General features: G+C 41.9%; 1 protein-coding gene and 1 non-coding gene across 2 annotated transcripts; one reads left to right on the forward strand and one right to left on the reverse strand.

Moving 5' to 3' along the window:
- Positions 1 to 11,954: 11,954 nt before the first annotated feature.
- LOC121978929 lies at positions 11,955 to 12,060 on the reverse strand. Its single transcript, XR_006111251.1, has one exon. It is a non-coding gene; the product is annotated as a small nucleolar RNA R71 (small nucleolar RNA).
- Positions 12,061 to 12,647: 587 nt separating this feature from the next.
- LOC121978194 lies at positions 12,648 to 13,834 on the forward strand. Its single transcript, XM_042530571.1, has 2 exons — positions 12,648 to 13,103; positions 13,157 to 13,834. The coding sequence occupies exons 1-2, from the start codon at positions 12,648 to 12,650 to the stop codon at positions 13,832 to 13,834; spliced, it is 1,134 nt and encodes a 377-aa protein (XP_042386505.1).
- The last annotated feature ends 510 nt before the right edge of the window (positions 13,835 to 14,344 follow it).

Genomic DNA, 14,344 nt, shown 5'->3' on the forward strand with positions numbered 1-14,344 from the left:
GTTATATCGGAAGAAAGCAATAATTCAGGGGGAGCCATGGATAACGAGATCGACAAGGTAAGTCAGGTACGATCTCTTCCTCCCGATAAATTATTTAAGTTTTTTAAAGTATTAACTAAAGATTGTTGCAAATTAGAAAAGAGATTAAAAATTTAAAATTAATTCTAGCTAAATCTTGCCCGTTAGAAGAGTTTGACAAAGTAAAAGTAGAAAATGATAATTTATAAAAAGAAATAAATAACTTAAAAAATCTTGCATGCTCATCTAATACAAGTTATAGAAAATTTAATAGTCTAGATTGGTACTTTAGATATCACAAAGGATAAATTAAGAAAATTTCTGAGAAATACATTCCAAAGAAATTACTAGTTAACCCAGTCAGAAGGAATTTTTACTGGATTCCAAAGTCTTATCTTAATTAAAAATTTTAGGGCTTTCAGAGAGTGTATTAAATATTTAATTTCTTTATGAGGCTTTGTTTAGAAGTGGTTGATGATCTAATAACCAAGAAGACCTAGTGTCTCGCCACAGCCTGGAAGCCAAAATATTGAAATAAAATGTTTAATTGACAAACTGATAAAGCATTAAATTGGGATTAGTTAATGCTTTAAAAAAAAATTACTTGGAAATGCCTCAAAAATATTTTGCAAAATGTCTAACTTAGAATTTTTTTATTTAGATTTTTTTTCTCGACTTGAATTCTTTTTAGAAAATTCTCAAAAATATTTTTTTGCAAAAACTAAGCAAAATTTTCTCAAAAAAATATTTTTTTGATTTAAATAGTTAGTCAAAAATATTTTTCTGCTTGAAATATTTTACTTAGAAATTTTTACAAAATTTTTAGTATTATCAAAATTTCCAAAGTTTTCAAAATTTGATAGAGTTATTTCAAAATTTTCTACCCTTAGATTTTTCTTGGTACCCTATTTTTATGTGATCAAAGGGGGAGAAGGAAAAGTTTAAGTCTAGGGGGAGGTAGATTCAAATTTTTTTTATTTTTCACTTTATTGTAGAATATATTATTTTAACTTTATTTCTCTTTACCCTAGCTTAACTTGAGTTGCTCACATCAAAAAGGGAAAGATTGTTGGAACCTCAAGGTTATTTTGATGTGATCAACCAAGTTAGGTTAGGTTCTGTGGTATTTTAACCATGTATGTGTCTAAGTGTGCAGGAGCTTAGGAACACAAGAAGTTGAGCAAAAGACGCAGCTAGCGAGAAGGATGGCACAGGAGAGAGTCGACGGGCTCGGTGCGTCCGAGGGATGAGATACTGCGGAAGAGTACGCGGGCAGACGAGAAGGAAGCGTGTGGCCTTTCCAAGGGACGAGAAGCCGGAGCGGAAGGTTACTCGAGAAAGTCGAAATTGGGTTCAGGTGAGCCTTATTTCGGTTGGCCGAAATCACCCAAGCGACCAGAGCCGGAGCGGAAGACCCGGACCGAGGCGAGCAGCACCGGAGCAGAGGGTCCGGACCGAAAAAAGTCAACCATGTTGTCTTTAGTGGTCCGGGCGCTAGGACCGATTCTGGGCGCTCGGAACCTGACTTTGATCAGATCATGTTTTACCGTGATCCATTGTGAAGGGGATAATGTTTTATCCCCTTCCAGGCGCCTGGAACCCTCCATGCACATGGAATCCTCTAAGCGCCCCAACCAAGGCTATAAATACAGCCTTGGTCCAGAAGTTTTTCAATGAACAAGCAATTAACATTACAACACTTGTGAGCTCTTCTTTTAGTTTAAGCTTCTCATTTCTATGCTTTCACTGTTGTAAGAGGCTTCTCCGCCTGAAAAAGATACTTAGTGCGATCCATTCCTTGGATTAACAACCTCCCCGGTTGTAACCAAGTCAAATCCGTGAGCCTCGTCTTTTTAGTTTCTTTATTTAATTTACGCAAATGTTCTTTTAAAGTTCGAGAAGAGTTTTGTTTTTATATTATACAAGGTTATTCAAATCCCCTTCAAGCCAGCCACCAACAGTCCCCAACACTAACGTCATAAGTTTTTTAAACTCCCAAATGTAATGTGCCCTAGGTGAGATTTGAACTCTCATTGTCTAAGAAGTCCATCTCATCTCTTACTTGATTAATTCATGAGGTAGATGATCTTGTTGGTACAGTTAGAACTAATAATCAAGCTCTGATTTTGATAAATGATAAAAGGTTAAAGTTAAATATTGTGTATTCTAATTTGTTTACCAAGTATGCAAAACTAAAAGACTTGATGGGACTTGATACCAGGCTGAAGTCCAATTAAGTCTGGAAGACCTCATAACTAGCAGGAAGCCTAGATAAGTTATATCTGGCAGAAAATCTAGTTTCTACAAGACTTGACAACTGACTACAATCTAGATGTGGCATCTAGTAGGAAGATCTTGTGGGTCATGAGATCAGAGTCAAGTAAGTCTGCAAATGGTAAGTGGAGGTAAGTACTGGAGGAGAGAGATTTAGTGAGGACGAGCCCCAGTGGGATTGTAGGTGTTGATTCAACTTAGATCCATTTAAAAAATTTAAGTTGAGATCTAAACTAGATCTTGATCTTCGTAAAACATAATCTAACTCATAAATTTAATTTATTTTATGCGTTAACTCTGTTTTATAGGTTATTTTTTGCTATTTAAACTAACATATTTTTGCAGGAGTTAAGTGTAAAAAATACCCTCGAGTGAATAGTACTCGAGGCACCACAATTGAGGAGTTGGAGGCGCCCTCGCGCAGATAAGTTTCACAGATAGAGTTTCAGGCAATGGAGGTGCCTTGGAGGTGATTGGAGGCACCTCGAAGCTGATGGAGGCGCCTCAAAGTGGATTGAAGTTGAAGTTTGTAAATTAGATAAGTGCCATTGGAGGTGCTCTAAACTGTGGGAGGTGCCTTCAATGTTGTATAAAAGGAGGGTTCAACCAAGAGCAATCGCACAAGTTTTCTACGCACTTCCTCGATCATCTTGCTTATTCGCCTTCGTGCAACTACTGTGCTATGACGCTGCTATGTCCGACTACTGCAGACGGACCAACAGTGACACCCAAGCTCAATTATTTCTCCATCTTCATGTTGGGTAACCCTTTTAAGTTAAGTTAATTATTACATAAGGAAGTGTACGTAGGCTCATTACACTTCCTTTATTTTTTGTACTCGATTACTCTACTGGAAGATACCAGTAGAGAGTTTTAGTGGATTACCGATCAGAAAAGGTCCAAAGGGCTTGGGTCTTGGAGTAGGAGTCGTCGAAAGTTTCGAACCAAATAAATACTTATGTTTTTGGTTTCTTTCTTTTCATACTTAGTTTTTCTTCCGTTATTCACTGATTTCCAAAATTGGAAAAAAAAGTTTTTAAATACACATAATTCACCCCTCCTCTCACATGCATCGATCCTACTAGTGGTATCAGAGCCAATTCACTTTGAATTAGTGCAACCACCATTCGAGCAAGAGTTTCTTTTTATTATTTTATTTTTCAATTTTTAGCTTTTCAACTCAAGTCTGAATTGATGTAATCACCTCTTTTGACAAAGTTTTAAGTTTTATGTAATTGCTCAAAATTGGTGTAACATCACTCAAGCCGCTTTTTCATATTTGTAATTATTTCTCTCTAGCACTACTAATCCAAGACCTAGTCTTGGGACTTTGTTTCTTTATTCATTCTTTTTGCAAGATCTAAATGACCCAAAGCGAAGGGTATAACACTACTCGCCCTTCACTCTTCAGTGGGGATGACTTTCCATATTAGAAGAGGAGGATAGAGGTCTACTTGAAGACTGATAACGATTAATGGTTCAGCATACGACGAAGGTACAAGGCTCCAAAAAATGATGCAATCGGTGTGCCACTTGACAAAAAAAATTAGAATCCAGAAATGAGGGAAAAGACCTAAATTGACTCAAACCCACTGAACACCCTCTAGTGTGGGCTAACAAAGGAAGAATTCAATCGTGTCAGACTATTCAAAAACTCGAAGGAACTCTGGGACAAGTTGGTTGAGCTACACGAAGGCACAAGCGATGCTAAGGTAACAAAGCGTGATTTATTATTAAATAATTTACTTAACATAAAAAATACAAGACGAAGAAAAGGCAACCCAACTGCAAGCAAGGATCAAGGACATCATCAATGGACTTCATTTGATCTGCCACTAGTTGGAAAACAGGGGCGTTATAAGGTATGTCCTAAATTCATTTCATCAAAATGCACTGTGGACATCTATAGTAGATGTTGGCTCAGTGGGGGTCGGCAAGAGGGGGGGGTGAATTGCCTGTAAAATTAAAGATACCCTCCTCAAGACTTTCAACTAAAAATAAATAGCAATAATAATAAAGTAATAAGACAAAAAGAATCATAGAAGACTAGAAGTTGACTTGGTTACAACCAAGATGGTTGTTAATCCAAGACGATGAAAAGCGCACTAACGATCTCCTTCTCTGAAGGCGGAGAATCTTTTTACACACTAAAAGCTCAGAAATATTGTTAGAAATGAATACAGAGTTGATTGCTTGAATTAATGAAAGGATCTGGACCAAGGCTTTATTTATAGCCTTGATCGGGGCGCCCTGAAGGGTTTCAGGCGACCTGGGGGGATAAAATTTTATCCCCCAACGTTCATATCGAGTTTAGACTCGATCTGGTCAAAATCCAACTTCGGGCGCCCCGGGCTGTTCCAGGCACCTGGACATGAAAGTCAACTTAGGTTTGACTTTTGGTCCGGGCCTTCTACTTCGTTTCAGCTCGCCTCGGTCCGAGTCTTTTCCGCTCCTGCTCCATTTGCTTGGGTGATCTCCTCTATCTGGAATAGGGCTCACCCGAACCCATCTTCCGATCTTTTCCTCGAGCAGGCTTCCATCCCGACTTCTCGTCCCTCGAACGTCGCGCACGTTGTTCTCATCCACCGGAGTACTCTTCCGCAACTCTCTCCTCCTTCAGACGCACCGAGCCTGTCGGCTCCCTTCTCATATCGTCCTTCTCGCTAGCTGCGTCTTCTGCTCGACTTCCTGCGCTCCTAAGTTCCTTCACACTTAGACACATGGATCAAATAACAAGCAGGACCTAATCTAACTTGGTTGATCACATCAAAATAACTACGGGGTTCAACAATCTCCCCCTTTTTGATATGCATCAACCCAAGTTCAAGTTAGAGTATAAAAACAAATAGTAATTTGAAAGAAATTACTAACTAACAGTTTAAGCATAAAAATTGCAAAAAGAAATTTGTAATACCAAAAATATTTAATTAACTCCCCTTAACTTGTATACCTACCTCTCCCCCTTTGATCACAACAAAAAGAATGAGGTAAAAAAAGTATAAGGTAAGGGTTTTTCAGAGATATGTTTGAGAAATTTTTTTTTAAAAAAATTCTAAGTACAAAATCAGTTATTTTCAAAAAGATTTCTAGGAATTTCCTTAAGATTTCGCAAAAATTCTAAGTTAATCCAAGATTTTAAAAAAAAAATTCTAACTTTTAGAGGACTTTTTAACTTAGGCAAAATAGTTTTAACGATTTTCCAAAAAAAAAATTAAGTTAAAAAAAAATTTCGAAGGAGAATTTCTCTAAGTATAGATTTTTAAAACATTTTAACTTTAACAAAAATATTTTGTCAAAAAATATTTTTGAAGAAAAAAAATGTTTGTAGAACTTTTACAAGCATTATTTAATTCTAATTTTAATGCTTTTTAAGAAAGTTAATTAAACATTTCATTTCTATATTTGGCTTCCAGGCAGTGGCGAGGCACTAGGCCTTCTTGGTTATTGGAGCAACAACTACTTTCTAGTCAAAGCCTCATAAGGAAATTCACTATTTAATTTTCTCATTGAAAGCCTTAAACTTTTTAGATTTAATCTAGCAATGGTTTTGGAACCCAGTAAAGGTTCCTTCCTACTGGATTAATCAGAAACTTAGCGGGTATATAGTTTCTTGGAACTTTCCTAAGTTGTCCCTGATGTTTTCTAATATACCAATTTAGTTTCCCAAAAGTTCTTAGTTTTGATTTTGGAAATTTATTTAAGCATACATGATTATTTTTCAACTTCTCAATTTCAATTTTTAATCTTTCATTTTCTAATTTTAAATTATCATACATTTCTAGTGGACATGCTTTTGTTAAGTTCAATTTCAATTCAGCATTTTGTTTTTCTAATTTTGCTAGATCTTTCGTAAGCACTTTGATAAATTTAAAGGACTGAATAGGGGTGAGATCACGTATCTTACTTACCTCTCTTGGTGATGCTCCCCCTTCGTCGCAGCTGTCTTCTTCTTCTGAGGATCCTCCACCTTCATCTATGCTCATCTCTGAGTCAGAGTCATCTTCAAAGAGATGGTTGGCCATCAGTGCTACTCCTGAGAAGACTTCGACTTCTGATTCCGATGATGAAGAATCATCCCAAGTGACCTTCAGACTTTTGTGTTTAGTGGATATCGGTCTCTAAGACTTGTCCTTTTTCTTTAATTTGGGGAAGCCATCCTTGATGTGCCCTTCCTCGTTGTAATTATAGCATCGAACTGTCTTTTTATAGCGTTGATGCTTTTTCGACTGCGATCTACATTTATTAGTTTTAATAAATTTATTTAATTTTCTTACCAGAAGAGCCGCTTCAGTTTCGTCGATCGATGCTTCAAAATCGGGATCGTCCTTTTCGGCTTGTAGGGGAATATTGAGGTTCGTCTTCTCCATTTGTTTAGGCTCTGTGATTCGAGACTCGTGAAGTTCAAATGTAGAGAATAAATTTTCTAAACTACTTACCTCAAGGTCCTTAGAGATGTAGTAAGAATCTACTAAGGACGCTCACTCTGGAGTTCTTAGGAAGGCGTTGAGCGCATACCGGATAGAGTCTCGGTTCGTTACCGGTTCTCCGAGGTTGGTCAGTTGAGTTATCAACTTCTTAATTCTTGCCTGGAGTTGCGCTACCTTCTCGCCGTTGTTCATCCGAAGGTTCGTTAACTGGGTCCGAAGTATGTCGCGCCTTGCTAGCTTTGCTTCTGAGGTGCCTTCGTGGAGCTCCAGGAATTTGTCCCAGAGGTCTTTGGTAGAGTCGTAGCTTCTGATCCGACTTACCTCCTTGGGCGACAGAACGCTGAGCAGGTGAAATTCCACTTTTCTGTTGGCCACGAAATCGACCTGCTCCTTCTTCGTCCAGTTGTATTCTTCTTTGTATTTTGGTGTTGTATATCCATATTTCATTATTAAAAGGATATCGAATTCGGTCTTAAAAAATACCTCCATTTTCACTTCCAAGTAGTGAAGTCTCCGTTGAATTTTGGGGGATGAATGTTCGCGCCGGCCATCGTCCTGATCTTTGTGCTTCAGTCGGCGGTTAGTCCTTCTGAGGTTGTCGGACTCTGATACCACTTGTTGGCACAGCGGGGGCCGGCAAGAGGGGGGTGAATTACCTGCAAAATTAAAGATACCCTCCTCAAGACTTTCAACTCAAAATAAATAGTAATAATAATAAAGTAATAAGACAAAAAGAATCAGAGAAGACCAGAAGTTGACTTGGTTACAACCAAGATGGTTGTTAATCCAAGACGATGAAAAGCGCACTAACGATCTCCTTCTCTGAAGGCAGAGAAGCCTTTTACACACTAAAAGTTCAGAAATATTACTAGAAATGAATACAGAGTTGATTGCTTGAATTAATGAAAAGATCTGGACCAAGACTTTATTTATAGCCTTGATCGGGGCGCCCTGAAGGGTTTCGGGCGCCTTGGGGGATAAAATTTTATCCCCCAATGTTCAGATCGAGTTTTGACTCTATCTGGTAAAAATCTAACTCCGGGTGCCCGGGATTGATCCGGGCGCCCAGACATGAAAGTCAACTTAGGTTTGACTTTTGGTCCGTGCCTTCTGCTCCGTTTCAGCTCGCCTCGGTCCGGGTCTTTTCTACTCCTGCTCCATTTGCTTGGGTGATCTTCGCTATCTGGAATAGGGCTCACCTGAGCTCATCTTTCTGTCTTTTCCTCGAGCAGACTTCCATCCCGACTTCTCATCCCTTGAATGTCGCACACGTTCTTCTCGTCCACCGGAGTACTCTTCCGCAGCTCTCTCGTCCTTCGGATGCACCGAGCCCGTTGGCTCCCTTCCCATGCCGTCCTTTTCACTTGCTGCGTCTTCTGCTCGACTTCCTGGGCTCCTAAGTTCCTGTAAACTTAGACATAGGGATCAAATAACAAGCAGGACATAACATAACTTGGTTGATCACATCAAAACAACTACGGGGTTTAACAGTAGATGCTGATGTGCGCAAATATTATGATCTTCTACGCATGTTTTAGCGCACATTCACGTGACTGATGCACATATATTCTTCACATGGTCGCATCTTTTATCTTATATTCATCATATCTATTGTTTTGTTCGGATATCTGCTCTTTGTTTGGTTTTACGTTGACAGAAAAGATTTTCGGAGCTCGAACGGAGGATATTAATGCACCAGAACCAACCAGATGACATGGCCGTGTGGCCAAACAGGAGAGGAAGAGCACACGGCCGTGCGACCACAATAGCAGCCAGTCAGCACACGACCATGCAACCCTGCATGGTCGTGCCACCCCAGGCAGAGAAGGAGTTTCACACGACCGTGCACCTCTACACGGCCGTGCCCCAGGAGACAGAGCCCAAGGGCTACACGGCCGTGCAACCCTGCACGATCGTGCAGCCACATACCGAGCCAAAGAAGGGCACGACCGTGCCGCCCTTACACAGCCATTCCGTCGCGGCCAAGACCTAGGCTATAAAAGGGGTATTAACCCTTTTTTCCTGGGGGAGGTGAGCCGTCAGGGAGAAACAGGTCTTGGAGCAATTCTACGCCGCTTGGGATCGCCGTTTAGCGAACTTCCACCATCACATCGACTCCAGAAGCAGAGAGTTAGATCCGAAGGTCGCTCTTTGACGCCCGATAAGCATATCCCTTCTTAATTGCTGAGAATCGTATATCTGTTTATACTATGTTTTCGGATTTCTCTCTAGCGTTCATGGAGTAGATCCCCTTGTTCTGGGATTAGGGAGTAGTCGTGGTATGGATTGATGTAAGACTCAAATTGTGTTTGTACTTGCTGGATGAACCTTCATGCTTTGTTTCAATTGTTAATTGTCACTTTTGATTGTGAAGAACTTCTCAGCCTCGTAGAGAATTATCATTAGATCGTACACCCGAGGGGCCCTATTGACAGGGGTAACCCGTTTATGGACATCTAGGATAGCTCCTCGAGAGGAAGGGAAATTCTCCCCAAGGGAGCGAGAGACCAGGCTTAGCTCCACTCACCATTCTCAATTTACCGATTAGAGTTATGACCTCAAGATTTACCGAGGTGCCCTAGTGACAGGGATAAACCGTGATAGGACTTCTTAGGGCATTACCCAAATATGGCTCTTGAGAATGCCCACTTAGCTTCCGGCAATAGCAGGAATAAGGACAGTGAGAATAAGACAAACCGAGACGCATCAATGCTACCACGACGAAACCGACCTCCTGGAACTCCTCATCACCAAGTAATATTTCGACCTTGCGACTCTTGACTCTCTCCCTCGACCTTCCTTTTCCCTTAGCCTAATCAAGACCCTTGGTAGTCTAGGTAACCATAAGTGAGCGATTGCTAGTGCTTATAGCCAGTCCCTGTAAGATCGATATTTTTATTACTGACGACGAATCCGTGCACTTGCGGAAGCGTAACAAATTTTTGGCGCCGTTGCCGGGGACTGCGTCCATAACACTAGCTAAGTCACATTGGAGTATACTAGGCTTCTTTCTTTTGTTCACTGCATCTTTATTCTTTCCCCTATCATTCTTCATTACGCTCCGCAAGTGTACGGAAATGTCGCAAGTAATATAAAAGATTATCGTATCCACAGGGACTGGAATAAGCACTAGAAATGTCTCAATGCGAGTTAGCTAAACAACTATCCAATCGTTTCAAAAGCAAAGTAAAGGTAAACAAATCTAATCTTAAAGATCAACAAACAAGAATTTAGTATTTTGGGTTATGATAAAGGAGATTCTAGGAGTTTCGGTTTCTTTGTAGGATTTCTCGAATGTACATGGTCCACCAATTCTTATCCCTCAATTGCCAAACATGTAGAAAGTTGCCGGTTCTCTCTTGCAATAGACAACCGGCTAAGGACTGAGAAATGTATCTGAATAGGATTAATTAGACATGAACCTATGTTGTCCTTACACAGAAGTGCACCTATTACTATGCCTTCCTCGGATATCAACGTAGAAGCCCACGACTTATTAATCTATCAAGATACCATAACCTAATCACAAAATCCATCCTACTCTCTTGAATATTCCTATTTCCTCTTCAAGATTGTCTCTCAAACGTCCTTACACGGGCTTGCACCTGTCACGTGGATCCCTCGGATGATCGAGTGAGAGTTTATCTTTACAAAGTCCATAAGAAATCCAAACAATTAATCAAGAATGAGAATTAAGCACGAATCACCATTAATCATTCAAGATCTAATTGATACAAGCAAGATAATGTCATTGAAACAAGAAAATGGCAAATCCAAAAGAGATTACATCAATCCATCATACAAATACTCCCTTCATTCCTAGAATACAAGATCTACTCCATGAATCGAGGAAGAAAACCCGAAGAAATAAAGAATACAAGCATTTCTTAAATCCCCAATCCAAGAAACCAAGAAAAGGGGGAAAGAGAAAACTTATCTACGAAGAAGCTTCGTCTTCGGATCCAATCCTCACTCCGGAGTTGAAATCGTCAAGAGCTCCCCTTGAATCGCCCAGAAATCCTCCCAAGATTGGGAGGAAACCACCAAATCTTGCCTTCTCCCAAAGGGGGAGAGATCCCCTTTCAATTCATGAAGAAGGGTTTAAATAGAGGAGGGAATCGGGCGCCACACGGCCCCGTGACACGGTGTGAGATTCACACGCCATGTCCATTCCTCTCTCGCCAAAGCTGCAGTGTGACTCCACACGCCGTAACCCTTCGCTCTCTGGAAATGCTACGGCAGTGTGGTGCACACGGCCACAGCCTGCTTGGTCTCGACACACGGCCGTGTAGATCCACACGGCCATGTAAGGCTTCTGCTCTGGTTGGCTTCAAATCTTGACACGACCGTGCGAGGTTCACACGGCCATGTCATCTTCCTCTTCTGTTGGTGCCAAACTCCACACGGCCCAAGCTCCATACCAGTGCAGGGCCGTGTGAGGTACACGGCCCGGTGCTTTCTCCCTTTGTTTCCTCCAATGCATGCCCAAAGATGTAGATTCTTCACCAAATCGACTCCTGTGTATAGAAAATGCACAAAAAGCAGATCTCCGAACCAAAAGAGCAAATATGCTAAAAGGAAAGCTGGAAGTATAAAAATGCATAGATCAAGCATGCTCAAAGTATGTAAATGTGCGTAAAAACATGCATAAAAGAGTATATAATCTACGCACATCAACTGCATCTTTATTCTTTCCCCTATCATTCTTCATTTCGTATTGTCATATTCTATATCTTTTCTTTTGCATGCATAAAACTAACCTTTCAGGACAGCTGCTACCATTTGATCCGGAGATTGACAGGACCTTTCTGAGGAGAAGGAACTTACAGAAGACTTTCCAAGTAGCAAAAGAACCCTCAGGAATGACCGATAAACTGCTGAAAGATTATGCGACACCATATGCACGAGGGGTCCAATCCAGTATCACCTGACCACCCATCGATGCTGACAACTTTGAGATCAAGCCTGCAGTAATCCACATGGTCCAGCGAAATCAATTCGGAGGGGGGCCACACGAAGACCCGAATCATCATCTAGAGCTATTTTATGAAATTTGTGGCACGATGAAGGTGAATGAGGTTCCTCCAGAATCGGTGAGACTTCTTCTTTTCGGATTCTCTCTAAAAGACAGGGCCAAGCAGTGACTGAATTCTCTACCAGCAGATAGCATATCGTCTTGAGAGCAATGTGAGCAGAAATTCTTAGACAAGTTCTACCCCCCAAGCAAGACAGCCCACATAAGGAACCTGATTGCCAGCTTCAAGCAAATAGACTCAGAATCCCTATTTGAAGCCTGGGACCGGTTCAAGAGCATGCAAAGATAGTGCCCCCATCATGACCTCGAGAAGTGGTTGGTTCTACACACCTTCTATAACGGAATAAATTATCACACAAAGGTATCATTGGATTCTGCGGCAGGAGGAGCACCGATGAACAAAAGCCTTGATGAAGCTGAAGAGATAATAGAAAATGTGGCACTAAACCACCATCAGTGGGCATCTGAAAGATCTAGCGGTGCTTTCTCAGGAAATCAGATGAAGGCGTCAGGAAAATTCGAGGTGGATGCATTCACACTCATGTCTGCAAAGCTGGACACCCTAACTAAGAAATTTGAAGCCATGGGTAGCAACACAGCTAATGCAATAGTCTGTGCTTGCGACATCTACGGAAGTGCGGACCACGCTCAAGACACTTGCCCCTTGGGTCAATGCAGGCACAGATAAACCATCTTGAGCAATGCGATGCAATAACTGGCTACAATCAGAGGCAAAACAACCCGTACTCCAACACATACAACCCTGGATAGAGGAACCACCCCAACTTTTCATATCGAAATAATCAGGACCAGGGGCCGGCACATCATACCTACCAACATGGACAGCAGGCTCATCAATAGCAGCAACCTACACAGCTTTCTAGGATAGAAAGATGCTTGAGGAAGTTCTCTCGGAACAAAAGGAGATGAGGAGCGAGATCAAGCAACTGACTCAGAGGCTGGAGAACTCAGAAAAACACCAGAAGATGCAAGATAGTCAGATAGCCCAGATAGCTCAGTCCGTCTCAAGAGCACAGGGTACATTCCCAGGGAAACCAGATCTAAATCCGGTGGAACATTGCAATCGCATTGAGCTACGGAGCGGACGTACTGTGGGAAACCCTCAAATTATCACTCAGATGGAGGTTGACTCAGAAAAGGAACCCACTCTCCTAATGCCCAATCAGACTCAAAATAGGGATGGAGAAGAGGGCACTAAAAAGATTGGAGAAGCTTGCCAGACTACCCCACAAAATCAGAGGATCTCATTCCCTCAAAAGCTTATAGCATCCCAAAAGGATGAAGAGTTTCATCGATTTCTGAAAAAGGTTAAAGAGATTTGCATTGAGGTACCATTGTTAGATGCGCTGCACCAGATGCGAAGTTCGCAAAATTTTTAAAGGGAATCTTATCCAATAGAAGGCGAAAAGGTGACTTCGAGACCATAGCATTGACAGAGGGCTGCAGTGCTCTTTTTATGGCAAATTCCCCACCAAAACTTCAAGATCCAGGAAGTTTCTCCATACCGTGCAAAATCATCTCTGAACTCATACCGAGAGCCTTCAGCGATCTGGGAGCTAGTGTCAGCCTACTCCCGTACTCTCTGTGCAAGAAGCTGAGACTCCAGAGCATTAAACTGACTACTATGACACTGCAGTTGACTGCCCATTCATGTAGATTCCCAATGGGTATAGTGGAAGAGGTTCCATTAGAAGTGGGGGGTTGTGTCATCCCCACAGACTTCATCATTATGGATATGAAGGAGGACCCCAAAATCCCGATCATTCTTGGAAGACCCTTCCTTGCCACGGCAGGAGCCCTCATTGATGTGAAGAATCACAAGCTATCATTGGAGATCGATAAAGAGAGAATTGAATTTGATTTGTCCAACTCCTCTAACTGTGTCTCCTTTTCCCAAGGAAATCCTAGCAGGATAGACACACGCAAAATCGATGAGTGCACCTTTCGAGAAAATTCCCCTCCCGCGGACGACAAAAAGTATATGTCCTGCGCGAGAAAAGCTAAAGGCGCAGATGGGGACACTAACCCTAGGAGGAGAGCCACGCTTCCATGGGTTTAGCCCGCACTGACCAGAACGGTGTCGAGCTAAAGACCTAAAACAAGCGCTTCTTGGGAGGCAACCCAAGGGTTTTCCCTTTCCATTTTAGTTGATCATTTTGTTACGTGTCTTGTCTCTTTTATAAGTTTAGTCAAGTGTTTTATTTTCGATCGTTCCCTTTTCAGGATGTGCATGGCCTCCACGAGCTGGTCGTGAGCAGTTCATGGGCGTGGAGGCGTCGGAGGGGCCGAAACAAAGAAAGACGAGTCATCCCGAGCTAAAAGGAGGTGGTCGTGCAACCTTGCACGACCGTGTGTAGCCGATAGAGGAGCAAAAGCCACAGGCCGTGCAACCCTGCACGGTCGTGTGGCCTGAGCCGAAAAGAAGATGGGGATAGTCGTGCAACCCTGCACTGCCGTGTGGAGGAACCCGAGGCGAAGGAGATCTGGGTCGTGCCACTCGGCACGCCCGTGTGCCCACAGCCGAGAGGAGAAAGGAGGAGGTCGTGCCATCCGGCACGACCGTGCAGAA

The sequence above is a fragment of the Zingiber officinale genome, chromosome 4B, assembly GCF_018446385.1.
Source record: "Zingiber officinale cultivar Zhangliang chromosome 4B, Zo_v1.1, whole genome shotgun sequence".
NCBI lineage: Eukaryota > Viridiplantae > Streptophyta > Magnoliopsida > Zingiberales > Zingiberaceae > Zingiber > Zingiber officinale.